Below are 16,892 nucleotides of genomic sequence, written 5' to 3'. Positions count from 1 at the left end.
TGTGTGTGTGTGTGTGTGTGTGTGTGTGTGTGTGTGTGTGCCTTCTAGTTTGTCCAGTGTATCACAGTAGAAGACCATTAGGGGATTACTTCACATCTGGATAACCCTAGCTGTTCTAATGAGTTCACGACTGCAGTATGCATTTCATAATTTGGATGGTTTTAACAACATTACATATTAAATCATTTCTGGCCTCAATTCTGCCCAGATCATTTTTAATATTTAAGCCCAGTGAAAAACCCAGTTTTGGTGTAAAAAAGTTATTGTGAGGATTTACTAAATATGTGCACTGGCAGTTTTTTGACTGAAAGGTGTGGACACGGACATTTTTGTGCCTGGCCGTATTGCCAACGTGTTTGAGTTTCCGAGCACAACATTTGGAGTAAATCACAAACATCATTTACGAAGGTTTTCAGCAAGTAGTTCACTAAAACCATAGCTTATGTTTGTGTCTGATGTGGGGATGATAGTTGCTGGTAGAAGTGCTGATATATTTGGAATTCCAGATGAAATTGTTGTCAGAATGTCCACCTAATAGCACCGGTGGATTGCCCAAAACTGTGTGTTCAATACCAAGTCTATGCCTCTGCTCTGTCACACTTCACTGACTCATCACCCCAAATGTTTAGGGCTTTGCAAGTCATATTTATGGTGTTCAAACATACTGGTATTTTGATGAAGTAGAGCAGAACTCAGAGAACTGAGCTTAACGTAGGGTGTCAGAGGGAAATGAAGAATCGCAGTACAAGGCACATGGAAGGATTTGTCTTTTAGTGGTTATTACAGTCAGCCAAGCTACTTTTTTAGCTTACAGAGTATCAGGTTTTTTGACACATTTCTAAACATAAATCGATCCATAATGACAATGCCAAGCACACAAGAGCATCAGCATCTCACCAAAACTCTTTCAAGGATTTTCCTTCTTTATTATGAATGTATGGAAGTTTTTTTCTGATCGGGTTATCTCAAAGTGTAATTTTTATCTCCAAATTTCATCTCAATAGTTCAACATTTTAAGATAATCTGAAATTTTAATACCTACAGCCTCACATCACATAAAGGAAAGAAAAAAACAAGTGCATAGCATGCATTTTTCCACACTTGGCACAGTAACTTTAACTTGAGTACCTTAAGGATGGTTTAGAATTCTGAAGTTAACAATATTTGATGTTTTTCTGCACATCATACAACTCAACTAACACAGATTTTAAGAGGAATAGTCTATAATGAAGTAGTCTTTCTTGGGATAAATCCCCCTCCTGAGGTGTCAGATTTATCCAGAGAACGTTTCTCTCACCCTACAAGACCTCGTGCAGTATAGAGTCTGGCCTTATGTCAAACATGTGTTTATTCTCCTTCAGCTGCCTCACATTGACATGAAATGCCCAACTGGGTTCATAGGGAAACAGGAAACATGAAACCTACTCTTACATTGTAAGATACCATCTAAAATGTGTTTTTTACATGGTATTTTGCAGTGTTGCTTGGTGCATTGTGTTATTACTGAAATGAAGTGGCTGCATGTGATTTTGTGAATTAGCACATTGCTAGTAGATTAGCTAGAGAACTTTCCACTCCCACCGGCGTATGTTTACGATTGCGACATCTTGCTAATTTGCCCTGGTTAGTTGATCTGGCACTTTGATCTGTGACCCATTTTTTTGGCTTTGGCCTTACCTGGATCTTTGCCAGCCTAGCTCCAGGTAAACATGAATAAAGTGCAGTTGTAGAATGTATGATAAAGTCCTTTAGGATTAAAAGATATTGGATTTGAAGTTGTTAATGGAATGTCAAAGTGGTAATAGCAGCAATAATACATTTTCATCCCCCCAACTCCTTTGTAACAGTGGTTTATTTTATGTAATTTTTGTGCTCTATATCAAGGAATTTAACTGACTTAATCACCAAAGCATTAGTTGTTGGGCGTGGGTTCTAGTTTCATGTAACCTTGATTCAAAAATCTTTTATATTTTGCTAATTAGCTGTTTGTTGGCGATACCCAGCCTTTTTATTGGTTTCTGGTGCATTTATATATTTTACTGGGCACATCAGTGCTTCACGTTATTTTTTTAACCCTTTAGCAGCAGTAATGTGTGTTTATAACCAGTCGCACATGCACGGACCTGCTCAGGCACACACAAGCAAAGTGGTGGGTGGCACGACAGCTTTGTGTGTTGGCAAACATGAGCTTAGCAGTGAAGATCCTTTCAAGCAGGATTAAGCTGCTAAGTGTCAATGGAATAGACAAGTAGGCCAAAGACCACGAAGATATCACTTACGCTGCAACAATCAGTGTCAGTGGGTCTGTGTATGTGTGTAGTCATATGTAAAATAGACAGGAAGTGTAAGTGTGGCAGATTATTTGTGGAAAAACACAGGAGAACATCAACAGGACACACACACAGTATGCACATTCACAAGTCCTCTCACACTAGAGGCCTGGCAGGACCATCTGTTCCTGCTGAAATCAGCACAGCAGGAGCCTACCAGTGTGCACACACACACACAGAACACACTATATCACACACACACGGTTGCAGCATGCTTCAGTTCTGGCATAGTGATAGTCTATTTATTCCCCACACTGACGCAGGACAGTACTCATACAGTTGAGTTGAGTAAGTTGATGTGGATATACAAATACATACTATACGTATCAGATATACAGTAAATATATCTGTCTGTAGTTTTACACATATATGGAGAGATTGAGAGATAAACGGCTAGACAGACAGGTAGATGGTCTGACCTACCGTCAGCAGGAACTGCATACGCGTTCAGCTTTCTCCATTTTAATAATCGACCGAGGGGACTAACACTCCCCTGTCAATGTTATCTATTTCCCTTGCAAAGGCAACATCAGCATTTTTTATGCTTTCTCCCATCTCATCAGCACTTTGCTCTGACCTATCCTGCCCTGCACCTGGACACAGTCAAGGAAGAACTACAGTGTAGTCATTTATAGTTCCCTGTAGGGTAACTGAACACTATCATTCATCAAGAGAAGCAGTAAATGCATATTTTTGCAGCCTACAATTTCAGATCGCAAGAAAGTCATCAACCAATAATAAGGGGTGAAGGAATCAAAATGGTAACTAAAGGGTCATATGTGTCCTTAGAAATCAATTAATGGGTTCAAAAAGTTTGACCTTGCCTTGTCTTATTTATTCTGCAAATTGAAAGATCGATTTTAGTCAATAAAGTGATGTATCATAAATTATCTGTCTCTTTCAATTCTTTTTTGCAAGGTTCTTGCAAAAGAGAATACTTTAGGTATGGTTTGTTTTGGTCTTTAATAACTTCTCAGGTGGAATTAGTTACAAATGGTTAATAACTGAACTGTTAAACGGTGGTATTAGCATCTGCGCATTTTACTCGTCATATCAGCAGGATGAATAATTAACAATGAAAACACCAATTTATATTGCGCAATTAAAAAAAAGATCACATGCATCACATTTTAAAATTGTTTCTGGTACTAAATTGATTTTCTGGATATAATATTAATTTTATATTGTGCAAATATTAATAATGATCTTGAAAGACATAATAAATAAACATGAACCAGTAAAGGTTGCATGTGAGGATACTAAATATACCAAGAATACTGAGACTGAAAAAGAACTGAAGAAAAACAGCAGCCAAAATAGAAGAGGAGAAGAAAAGCTCGGGTAAAATGAACAGATCAGGTGAAATCAGCAGGGAATTCAGAAAATCAGGCGAGTTAGTAGGTGAAGTAATTGTTTGTGTATCCATGACTATTTGTATGTGTGCTTTGTGTGTCTAGTAAACGTGTCATTTAGATGACTTACAACAGGGGTCCCCAATCCCAGTCCACGAGGGCCGGTGTCCCTGCAAGTTTTAGGTCTCACCCTGCCCTGGGTCAACATACCTGAATCAAATGATTAGTTCATAACCAGGCCTCTGGAGAACTTCAAGACATGTTGAGAAGGTATTTTCTCCATTTAAATCAGCTGTGATGGATCAAGGGCACATCTAAAACCTGCAGGCCCTCATGGACTGGGATTGGGGACCCCTGACTTACAACATGGGTTGTAAGTCAATACATGTCAATAAACATTTACCTCAATATGTTTGCTAGTCTGCCATTTCTGAAAATACAAATGTTAAAACTCTTTTCATTAAAATCAAATAAAACAATTAAAGGTTTAGTCTACAAATTAATTTCCTTGGAAAATAATATCACAACAATTCGATGGAAGTATAAAACCAACACCCACCAAACATTTGATTAGAGTCTAGTTGAAAGTAGCTGTGGCACAATGATTCTCAGGTGTAAAACTAATCTTAATAAAATACTGTGCACTGTACAGTGCTCTCCATTTTGGTGACTGGATTGAGGGTCATAGTATTAATGGGTTCCTCCTTGGCACTGTTTCCATGCTGCAATTTGCAGTTGGCATGACTCTTAATTACACTCAATGTGAAGTTCCCAAAGTTAGCAGTGTGATTTGAATGGAATTGACAAGAAAAAAAAAAAGACTGTGTCCAATCACAGACACAACACCTGCCAAAAGTACATATAAAAGTATTATATGTTATTTCCTAGTACAGCAAGTATCCCCAGCAGTTCCAATTTAATGGATTACTATAATCATGTTACAGTTTCTGCAAAACAGCAATATAACACAGTGCTAAATTCACTAATTGCATAAACAGTTGTGTCATTACTGAGATTACATAATTTATTGAATTATCTGTACAATTAACAGATAGAAAAAGAATCAAAACATGCCCTTTTCCTCCAACACTTCAATAATAGCAGAGCTATAATAATTAAGGAGTGGATGTATACATTAATTGTTATTACACGAAAGGTCAAGAACACAGCTGCCAGAAACGACAATCCACTCCTCCTAACAAAACATCGACTCAAAGATAAAACAAAGCTAGTAGCGACAAACCCCAGACCCACTGGGATGTGTGTGACTGTAGCCGAGCAGCTGCTAATAAAAGCAGTGATGAGCAGTGAGTCTCATAGCATAACTGTTTCTACAATAAAATCTAGCTTTCATAAGCTTTGCTGTCGGCTAAATAAGTAAAGGGAAGTATGTGTATGTGTCAGCTGTGCCAGTTTGTGGACAGTTTCTTTCCTGTGACAGTGCATCTCAGTCCAAGTGGATCCTAATGAAAAAGTCTGTAACTAGTAGTGCAATTAACTCATTTCTTTAGGGGAGTAAATTAGTAAGAACACCATTGCTGTTTGTTTTTTTCAAAAATAATATCTAATAGATTAGCATTTGGAGTAATAACCCCAACATTCACCAGAACCACAGTTTGCTATGATGACAAAGTCACACACATACTCACACACAAGGTGAAAACAACAGCAGCAAAAATGACCTGTCAGTGAAGAAAGTCTTGATTATCTGTCTAGTGGACAGACTGTGCAATGTTAATGAGTGGTTGAAGGTTGTTTCTCCCACCGATAGATGGTAAAAAAGAAAACGCAAAAGCAACCAGTTGACGTGTCTGCAGAGCACGATGATCGCACCCTCCACAGTAGCACCAATAAACCTTCTCTAGTCATAATGAAGACAATGGGCCTAAATAAAGAGGGTTTCCTTTGAAGTGTCTTTCATCCCATGTATGTGTTTTTTTGGTATATCAAAGGAACATAAATTTTCCTGAAGTGTGACAGTTTTTGCATCCTGGTTTCTGTCGCTGTCCTTTTCTTCATCTTTTTTTTTTTTAAATGCACACAGCACAAAATGCAACGTCATGTCTGAGAAGGAAATCATCGAGTGTTTATAGAAGGAAACTCATAGTTCATTATGGGAAGGAGAATCTCCTATAGCCTGAGGCTGAATGCTGTTTACTTGAGCTATTTAGTCTTTGTCTAAGCATCATTCTTTGTTGACATATTCATAATGCTTCCAGTGGTTGTTTGTCTTGATGACTTTAATAAAACCATACACCTGGCAAGTTGTCCTTACCATTCTGTACTTTAAAAGTCAACAATCACAGCAATCAACAAATCTTTGTTCACAGAGTTTTTATTGTAGCAGTAAAATAAGGCCCTCAGCTCTGACTTACACAGGCCTGATTATATTTGAGTTAATGCTTCGATTTCGGTCAGCATATTTGAAGAATCAACTTATAGTCATTCTATAGTCTAATCTGCTGTGTGAGATATGAAGGTATTAAAGATGCTTTCTCGAGAGAATAAAGATAAGAAGTAATCCAATGAACTTGGGAAATCAAAATAATTTATTCAAGAAATTAGATGCTAAGGTTGGAGGTGGAACATAAATTGAAAAAAAGGACATCAAAATTCAGATGTGCATTTTTATGTTTTTAGAAAGACAACACACTCATTAGTGTCTCCTTTGAGCATGCCACCGCTTCTCTATGTTATCTCCTTTGCTGTCAAAAACCCCCTTCCCTCTTCTCTACCACAGCTCTCCATGTGCATCTCACTGTCACGCTTTCTGTGTTTCTGTCTGTCCATTTGTGTCTGGATCTATCTGCCCTGCTGTCTCACTGCAGTCGAGAAATAGACCGAGTAAACAGACGTCTCAGTGAGCTAGCACCTATTTACACTGTGCATGCTTCATCTCAACAAAGGTGCTTAGAGACATGGCTTTGGTGCGTGATTCTGAATTTATTCTGAATATTATGCACCGCCTGGACCCACGTCTTGCGCTATTTTTGTGTGCTGGTTTCTGTGTGGCATGTTTGTCTAACTAATTAACACACGCATTTGTAGATGTTTTCCCAGATGCAAACATCAGTCACCCTCGAGATATCCACACATCAATAATGATATAACACACTGGCTATTCAGGTACCCGAGCAGCCTTTCAGGTGTTTGAGTGCCTGTGTACCTGTTTTATTTAAAGGAGATATGTGGGAAACCGTGTTGGTGAGGAAAGTATTCATGAGACCTAAAATACTACGCCTTGCAAATAGTTATGGGAGAGAAAAATCAACAGTTTAACTTAAAATAACGTAGTCTTAGCTTCCAGAAACACCATTCTTATTTATACCTGCTCATTTTCCCGAAGAGATTAGCCTGATTGCAGGTCTGCCTTACTGGAGTTTATGTGTTTGTTTAGAAAAAAAGGGTATGACAAGCAACAGCAATCTTCCTACATTAAGTTGTAGCTTTTTCTCATACTGTGCAGCATCTTTTATCTCACAAATGCATAGATTAATCTCAAAACCGTCAATTCAAGTTAGCAATCTGATAATCAGATGCACTTGATTAATTGATCATCAGCAAGTGTGAGCACCTCTTTAAAAGCAGATTTTTTTGTCAGTTTGCTGGTCTGAAGCATTCAGGTGTGTGTCAAGGGCAAAGGTCATCAGGAGTGATTTTTAAAAAGTTGCTGCCCATCAATCTGGGAAGTGTTGTGAGATCATTTCCAAACAGTTTGATGTCCACCGTTCTACAGTGACAAAGATTATTTACAAAAACAAAAAATTCAAGACAACCCAAGGTCAGATCATGCGATGCTCAGAGAAATTGAAAAAAAACCTAAGAGCTACATCTCAGACTCTACAGTTCTCAGTTAACATGGTAAATGTTAAAGTCATGCACTCAAAACAATGTGAGAGACTGATATATAGGGATGGGAAGTGATAAGAATTCAGCGATTCCAGTCCAATTATTGATATCATTTAATGATTCAATTCCTTATTCGTTCTGTTATGGATTCTCATTGGGTTCTCACTGGCTCGTCTTTGAGTGTCACCAACATTGCTAAGCAGTATATCTTAGATATTCCTATTATTTGTTCATGTTAGAGGTATTTCTGAACTTTTTGTTGTGATTAGTGTTGGGGTCGTTACTCAAAAAATAATGTATTACACATATTACACAAAACATTAAATAGACTACGCGTTACATTCCCATCCCTAATCATATAGTCATACAAAATATGATTACTTTATTTTAATTCACATCTAATGCTGCTAGATGTAGTTCTACAAGCTATTGGATCATGGGATATAGTTAGCTACAGTATATACTGCTTCTGCAGCTTTTCTATTTCTGATAAATAAATATTGACATGGTTTAATATTTCATCTGTTGTACATTTGAGGTTCTATTTAACTGATTTCAAGAAATAGGTGATTTTTTGTTCATGCCTTGATATGTGAAATCTTGGAATTGAAAGTCGGCATACTTTCTTTTTACTAATAGCTCTCATCGTTTGAGGACGTCCCCAGCTGGCACTGGCACCGGCAGCGTTCAATCAGAACTCTAAATTTATTTAATGAAAGCGGAGAGATGAGCCAGGGCTTTACTTGAAGAATGCAACGCTCCCTAATGCTGATATTATATTTAAAAACTATATTTTTAAAGGTAAAGAGTGGACAAGAAAGACAGCAGAGGAAGACATGCAGCAAAGGCACCGCAACTTCTTTACTTATAGTCGCATGTTTTTCATGTCGAATCAGTAATCTAGGAGTTCTCTGCAACTTTCTCAACATAAGCAAAATGCACTTTTCTCATTTCAAAATATTTGTTGACAACAAAACATTTGTTTGTTTTGTAATATATGCTAATATCTACTCAGATATCAGACAGAATTGTCAGCTGGTTCCACTCAGTTTCCATCATCAGTGTCACATTAGCTCCACTTTAACTGATTTCCATGGGGGAGATCATTCAAATTCCCCTAAATAATCACTAGAGACCCACTTATCTGCCTGATGTTAACATCATTTTAGGTCGACATTGATGGCTAAAAAACCCCACTAACTGGTTTGGCTGGGTTCTAAGAATTACAGCAGAGTGAAGTAAAAATAGTGGTGTGGGTTTCTCTATATGTTGAATAGTTACCACGACATGCGTGTCCCCAAAACACTGGCTGTTTAAAATATCTGTCTTTGGTCACAGAGCTAGATGACGCTTTAGAACAGCTTGAAAATTGCATTGATCCTGTCCCTATCGCAGATTAGCTGATCGTTGTCCTCCCGTAGAGCTCGTTGGACCAATATTGTTAAAAATGCCAGAAATATCAAATATCAAAGTTGGATATAATTGGACACAATATTGACATATTTTATATTAGAAGAGAATGCCCTAAAGGTCTTCTCATCTGATTGCAAATACTAAACAAAAACTAAACTCTGAAAGGGAATACATTGTGAAAATTAGCTCTGCCAACGCTAATTAGCACACTCTGTCTTTTGTCAATCGTCTCCCTCCCTTCAGTCTGACTATTCCACCGTTCATCACATTTGATGGTTATCAGATGAGAAAGGTGTAAATTGCTACTCAGAGCCATCTCAGCTAATTCCGAATCTCCCTGCTATTTTGCCTTCATTTTTCTGTCTGTCCTCGTCCATTGTTTCTTATCCTCTGCATTATTCCTTTCTTCTCTGTATGGATGTAGTCACAAACTCTTGGAGAAGGAAGGGCATATTACAGATGTGTTTTCCCCTATGCATAAACTTCTGGGATGAATATATTCAGTAACTGGAATGAAACTGAGATCATTTCTGCAAGTATGCCTGTGTATGTGTGTGTGTGTGCCATTTGCAGATATATCCATGTCTGTGTGTGCACATGCTAATGTCCATGAGCCACTGCTAGCCAGCATTAATGAGGTAAAGCCCCTGCCAGTCCCCAACCCCACCGCCCTTCTCAGGAGAGTAACACACAATCACGTGTTAATGACCCACCAGCATGGTGTGAATAAGAGGGAAGATGAAGCAAGTGGGGGCAGGGGTGTACAAAAAGAGATGGAGGGTGGATGCAGAGAAAAAATGTAATAATTGGTCAGTGTGAGTCCAGCACCACAGGAGACTTTATAAACAAACAGGCGGATATAGTTTGTCCAGGCAGCACACAGCCATTCATGTGAAAACCTGGTCTACTTAGACACCCTAGCTCCCAGTGGAAGACAGAGGAGGTTGTGCACACAGCAGACATCATGTTGTTAAAGGGAAGAATCAGTCCTTTTTCAAGCATTTTCAGTCTTCTTTAATATTAGGTTTAGATCATATTTTAGATTATTTATCCTACTGTGTTTTTCATCACTGTACACTTGATTTTAATTAAAGAAAAATGAGAAGGAAACTGCCATGAGAGAGAAGTAAAAGAGAGGGGACTGATGGGGTTGTTTATTACAGAATTGTTCTGGTAATGAGAATGAAATGGGGACTGGCACTTTGTTATTAAGCTTCTTGGCAGGGTGATTCTATTTTCCTGTGTTTGTGTGCTCTATTATCATGTGCATACAGTCCTAAGTGGCCAAGGCATGTTGGAAGAAGACTCATCTCCCTCGCTCCCTCCAGCGACTAGCACTGGCTGTAAGTTAACTGGCAAAACACAAGTGTGCAGACACAGGCGCTGCTGCTGCTGCAGCTGCTGCCAGGTGTATTGAGGAGGTAATAGTTAGGCCAGCGGCCAGTGGCTCAGAGAAGGAGAGCTGGAGAGAAAATGAGCTGCTGCTTCTGGTGGAGTCTGTTCGCCTGAGGGGCCAGCTCAATATCTGGAGTTGTTGTTTATCCGATTCCCCTGTCATCTTGCACCACTTTATACTTATCCCATAGTTTACCACTTTCCTCCTTTTAGCCATTCTCTCTGTTCTACATGCTCCTATACACGGCCAATTCCAATTCTGTCATTTTTCTCAAGCTGTTCACTGCATCTTGTACGCTTTTCTCTTTTTCTCCTCTCTTGTTCCCATTCTTCGTGGGTCTCACTCACTTTTCTCAGAGGCTACAACATCACCACAGTTTAATCCCCCAGCAGGTCTAAGCCAGGAGGGATTGAAAAATAACAAGTGTGTTTATGCTCTCTGCCCCCTGACTTCACCCAACTAGAACCCTTTGGTGCCTTTAGTGTCTGCCTGTCTGCTCCATGTGCTTCAGAGTAGTATTTTCAACAATGAAGACACTCTGCACACTGTTTCCAAATTACGACAAGAATATTTTGTTTATTACACTAGCTCAATGAAAAACAAAAAGGCTTTCATATTGCAATAGGAAGACCTTGATATCATTTCTCATATATACATAATAGGTCAGTATCGACTGATAATATCAGCTGATTTCATTTTGTCTTGGTTTGTATCTTACTGCATTGTTTTCCATATCCCTGCAAAATCTGATATCTCAGATTGAGTTTCTCAATCAAAACCAAATCTAGTGATTAGACCCGTTTAGTGTTAATGTTGGCTGCCTTTTTAGATTTCCTGCACTTTTAGTCCTCAGATCAGAAGTCAGCTTTACTTTATTGCTTTTACTTCTAACATCTGTCAACATTTTGGGAAAAAAAATGTAAGCATTTTATTTGAAGATAAACTGCGAGGGTTGCAACTGCAACCCGTAATTTTTTTTACTGTTTTATTTTTCTTATTTTCAAGTGCTGTTTGTTCTCTGTTGTGTAAGTCATAACAAAGATCTTGTTTGCAGCATTTTTGTTTTTGTATTCATATAAAAAAATGTAGTGAAGGAATAGAGGTGGACTGTCCTGCACCGGCGTGAACTTGAGTCCCCTGAGTCTGGCAGGGCTTTGAGCAGCCAGTTTGTGTGAGCACATTCAGACATGCACAGCTCTGTAAATGTCATTGCTTTGGGTTGAGTGTGGCCAGATGCGCCTGTGTACTGTCACTAGTGATACTGTTGACATTTCATTTTGTGAATAGGAACGTTGTGTATCTGTTCACCTCAGCTTGCTCCATGCTGATAAAACTGGCCTGCGTTTTCATAGAAACACGGGATATTTAGCCATAAGATGAGCTAAGGTAGTAGTCGCTTTGATTTACTTTTTATAGTCATGAAGTGATTATAAAAGCTTTAGAAAACCATAAAGGACAGCTATTGAGCAGCTGTTGAATCATTTGTCATTTGTTTGTTCTTGTGTGTTCTGAGTTTCTGCAGATTCTCTACGTCTTTTCTTTTCAGTATTTCTTTACTGTCACTTCTGTTTTTATTTCTCTGAAAGTATTAAAAGCCAGGAAGAGATAAGGTTAGAAGAATCATTACTGTCACAGTTTTTGGAAGACATGCTCTGCAACATAACAACCTGCTTCACCAAGCCCTAAACACTGTATAAATTGAAATAGATTTTTACATTTTACCACTTCTGAGCTTTGTCAACCTCTTCTTTTTTAAAAAGGTTTCTCCCTCTTTGTTGTTCAACCTGCAGTGAACTGAAACTCACTACTTTAGGATAAAGCAGAAGTCCCAAACTCATTTTTCACACACTTTTGGCATCGTATCCGCTTATAAAGTGGTTTCAAATATCGCACTACGCTGAATCTAGTGACACAATACAGCCATGTCTTTTTATAGATAAAGACAATAAAGAGCATCTTATAGAAGAGTCGACTGGTTTGCATACATGTATGAATCAAGGAGAGCGTGTGATGCGTGTAACCAGCGTATGAAAACAAGCACATGTTTGTAATACATCTCCCACCCTCGGACTCCAGCCAGCTGATGAAAAATGAATGAAGGCCTGTGCGTGCGTGTCCCTGTGTTTGTGTCCACATGCCTAGCTCCGCCAATCAGCCAATCTGTTAGATCTTTTACACAAGGACAGACCTTGCACCCCTGCTGACAGGACTGTGTACATGTGAGTGAGAGACAGAGAGCGAGTGAGTGCAAGTGAGTTCAGCTGGCTTAGACAGATGTAGGTTGCAGATGCGAGTATGTGTGGTAAGCATGCAGTCATAATTAATCTGTTTTTTGATTGTTTTTATTTTGTGTCTGAGAAGAAATGGCGTTGCAATTCATCTGTCACACATCCTCTTGTGATCAAACTTTCATCCTTTTCTCCTTCTTCTTTTTTCTCCATCTATCAGAACTTCCCTGTTGTAGAGTGGCAGCCAGAGTTAAAGAAGAAGAGCACATGAGGAGCGGAAGCAACGTGGCATCAACATCCTGACCGGTAACCTTGCTTCTGCACCCCACCACGTGCCCGGCAACTCCAGAAGTGACCGTCAGCAGGAAGGAAACAAGTGACCACTCCTCCTGCAGGCATGGTAATAGACTCTGTGTCTGTAAGTGCTGGAGGCTTGTGTGTGTGTGGCTGTGCTAGTGCATTATCGGCAGTAGAGAAAGGACTTCTTCAGATTGTATGATGTAAGATAAGTTGTACTAGACATGACAACAGAGAGTGTGTGTCAGAGATAGAGAGATACTTGATAATAGATTGTGCTGACAGGAGTTTTTGAGTGTGTAGTAGAAAATTTGAACTTAATCATTATTGTTGGGAAAAGAGGAGAAGGGATTGAAAGAGGAAAATGAAGTTATAAAAATGAAGAAGAGTCAAGGAAAAGGTGGGTGGTGATTAACAGAAAGAGAGAAAAATGAAGGTTTAATCATCGTTTGGCATTTTCTAGATGACATTCTTGTAACTTTGCAGATTTGTTCTTTTTTATATTTTCATAATACTTGTTCTACATTATTACACCAGTGCGCAGTCACTTGCTGACATGCTGAATGAGGCGTAGATTTGAGGTTCGTTCCTTACATAAGCAAAGGCACAAGTGAGAGAGATGTTACACAAGGAAAAAGATGCCATAAAAAGAACTACCATGTTGTTTAGGAGGAGGAGAGGTTGGCTGAACAGATCAAAGAGAATAGAGGAGGGAGAGGATGACAAGTGGAAGCAGATAAGACCATAAAAACATAAATCAGGGACAGGGGCATGAAAAGTATAAAGGATGTTGCAAGCAAAATAGTGGGGTAGAAAAGGAAGGTTAAGAGCCTGAGAGAGGTAGAGGTAGAGCACAAGTGAGAGAAGGGATTGATTAATGGTCTTGGCCTGTGACAGTGGGAGCTGTACCCCTGAGGGGGGAGGGGAGTAGAGCATAAGATGAATTATTAAAAACTAGAACAAGAGGAGAATGGAGGAAAAATGAGGACAAAAACAAAGTAAGTGGAAGAGTGGTTTGTAGAGCAGGGAGAAGGGAAATAAAGAAGGAAGAAAGGGAAAAGGTGCTAGGGAGGATAATCATGAATGATTGATAGAAATGGAAAGAAAACAAGATGTTACTGAAGGTGCTGAGGTTGGACGTTACAGAAGAGGTCACATGACTGAGCTCATAAATAACCAAGCTTAATACGACCAGTGCATGCTTGTGTTGCAAAAACAGTACTGTGATTAATCCCGAGTTTTGGTGATGCAGCAAATACTGACCTTGGCAAGGGTGTCACTGTATTAAAACAGAAAGTACACAAACAGCTTCTTCAACCTCTGAGTTTTCTGGATTTGATAAATACACCTGCCCAAAACTTTGTTTGTGGTCCCTTATTCTGTATTTGTCTACCTTAATGTTTAGGTCCCACTCATACAGGGCTAGAGACTGGTTGTGTATTCCCTTGGCAACAGGTTGAAAGAGGCTGCTGGCTATTGCTAGTTGAAAAAAAGCATGAAATGGAAAGTATGCGGTCTGGTTCATGGTGGTGGCTTTCATACATCTAGGATTTAACAATAAAAAATTAGCATTTTTTCCTTGCAGCCGATAGTTGCCAGTGGATCAGTGATCTGTCTCTAGCTCTAAATGAATGGAGCTATCACCTTATTGTTTGGCATTACCAGCAACCTCCAGCAATCCCTAGTTGTTATGAAACGGCTGTGTGCAGGCAGGAAAAGGACGCAAAGTGCACACTCCGGAGACAACGTAAACTCAAAAAAACAGCTTTAATGCCGAACTCAAAGTAACAAACTTCAAAATACAACGAATAAACGCAGCCATAACACGCAGCATGAATGAGGGTAGATAAGGGTAGAGCACGACACGGACACAGAGAAACAAAAGGCTTAAATACACAGAGGGAGCAATCAGGGAATGGGAAACAGGAGGGAAACACAGCTGGGGCAACTCAGGCCTAACGAGGCAAAGGAAGCAAAACCAGACACATTAGCATAAGACATGGACCTTCAAAGTAAAACAGGAAACATAACACAGACACGCAGACCTGACACGGGGATACAGCAGACAGGGGAGGCAGCAACTATGGATCACAGACAGAAAACCAGAATACTAAAACTCTAACAAAACCCACATAGAAAACCTAAACTAAGAATAAACCTATAACCCATAATATAATGAAATGAACAAAATCAAAGAACCAAAACCGCAAAACACTGGGTCGATGACCCAGGCACCCTAACACTAGTAACCAGTCGATAAATACTCATTTTTCCCTAGCAACCGGTGGTTACCAGTCACCAACCAGTCTCTAGGTGTGTGGGATTGAGGCCCTAGTTGTGTCCTTGTACGTTATTTGTTAATTCCTTCATTTCTGGGGAGTGCACTTTCGAATCTGAAATGTGAAGCACTATTTGTTCATTTGTTTTTTTTACATTTAATAGTAAGCATATGAAACTAAATTAAAGTTTGTATGATTTTTATGTTTTTCAAAGTGACATAATCTCATGTTATTTGTTTTTTATACACAATATTCTGGTATATTTTCATGTGCAGATATGCCATTATTTAATACTTTGTAAGTGTGCCCCCAAAACAGTGCAGTGTCAGTTCGTTTGCTTTAAGCACCCAGGTCATTATATTTTACAGGCAAGCAATAAACCTATAAGCCATGCTGACACATTACCAGGAGCAAAGGACAGAGATTTAAAAAAAAGAATCCAATCCTTTATCACAAAGTAGGGTGGGTACTGTAGTTTCGGATTAGGGGGATAAATAAACTTGACTGATTACACCAGGCTTTAGATAAATTAGATGAATGTCATCCTGGCTGAAGCACATTTGATAATATTAATGGCATGCTTAACACGCCATAAGGTTTTATAGCAGTCTCCATTTCCCATTTCATCCCATGTTTATCAGAACTCTTGAGATGCTTGCTATGAAGTACCTATTTGATATTTTGCTGCAGCATGGAGTGTGATTTTTGTTTATATATTTTGATGTATGTGTACCCTGCTATTGTGACCATGTGTGCGTAATTTGAAAAACTGCGAGGAAAAGGGAGTGAACAATAAAACAGAATAGAGGAGTGTGGCAGGCCAGCGTGCCAAGCAGAGTGCAGATAAATCACATGCTGAATTTTTAATGCAATCTCCCCTAGGTTGTAGTTGTTGCAGAGGAGGCACCGAGATGTTTGTTTTTTTAGTATTTCTTGTCCCTTCACTCAAGGCCTCTATTGTGACAGCTCTTTATCTCCTTTGACTCTTCATGGTTTCATGTGGTGTTAAAGACATGTGACATTTTCACAAGCACCACTTCTGATTTGTTTTTTCCCAGATATTTATAGGTGGTGATTTGTTTTTCTGGGTTTTAGAGTAGCTTCACCGTGGCCTGTGTTGTCAGCTACAGTACATACAAACCTTTGTTTCCTCTGTAGCCTGGTGAAAATATTAAAATCCTTATTTTCTGACCTCCCTCCATCTCCTGCAGATGTGTCACTTTTGTTTTCTTTGTTTGGTCCTCTTTTCTCCCTTATCTCATAGTTTCTCCTCACGTTACCTAGTTCTGTGTGCTGAGCACTCACATATCATGTCAGGCACATGCCTTATTAAAAGGAAAAGCACACATCTCATCAGACCCCCCCACCCCCACCCCACCCCACCCGTGTGAGCAAACACACACATGAAGTACACTGGAAAAAAAAATTGGCTATAAATGTATCCCCATCTCCTTCCCAATGCAACTAATATTGCTCCACCAAGTCTTGTCCTTGGCATTGGGTCACATAATTTATAGCATATGGCTACAGAGAGACAGGATAAGTCAGGGGGAGCCTAAAAGAGACTGGCAGTAATGGAGAGGAAAGACATCAGAATCTGATGCCTCTTGTGTGAATTAGCTGCTACTGGCAGGGTGCGTGCCTGGCTGCAACACCTTGAACTCAAATGGTTTTATTGCAGACCATTAGGGACTGAATGAGTGGTGATGGATGGAAGTAATGAAAGTAATGTGTGTGTGTGTGTGTGT

General features: G+C 39.3%; 1 protein-coding gene across 1 annotated transcript in view; it reads left to right on the top strand.

Annotated features, from left to right (window-relative positions):
* strbp (spermatid perinuclear RNA binding protein) overlaps window positions 1-16,892 on the top strand; it is an 87,540-nt gene that overhangs the window by 38,759 nt on the left and 31,889 nt on the right. Inside the window, exon 3 of the mRNA XM_013909867.1 lies at window positions 12,789-12,968. Coding sequence (XP_013765321.1) covers window positions 12,966-12,968 — 3 coding nt within the window. The 5' untranslated portion in view covers window positions 12,789-12,965. The remainder of the gene's footprint in view (window positions 1-12,788; window positions 12,969-16,892) is intronic.

This window comes from Pundamilia nyererei, unplaced genomic scaffold, assembly GCF_000239375.1.
Source record: "Pundamilia nyererei isolate P.nyererei 1_Seehausen unplaced genomic scaffold, PunNye1.0 scaffold00032, whole genome shotgun sequence".
Lineage (NCBI taxonomy): Eukaryota > Metazoa > Chordata > Actinopteri > Cichliformes > Cichlidae > Pundamilia > Pundamilia nyererei.
The sequence above is the reverse complement of the archived record's forward strand: the minus strand, read 5'-3'. Positions and strand labels throughout refer to the sequence as shown.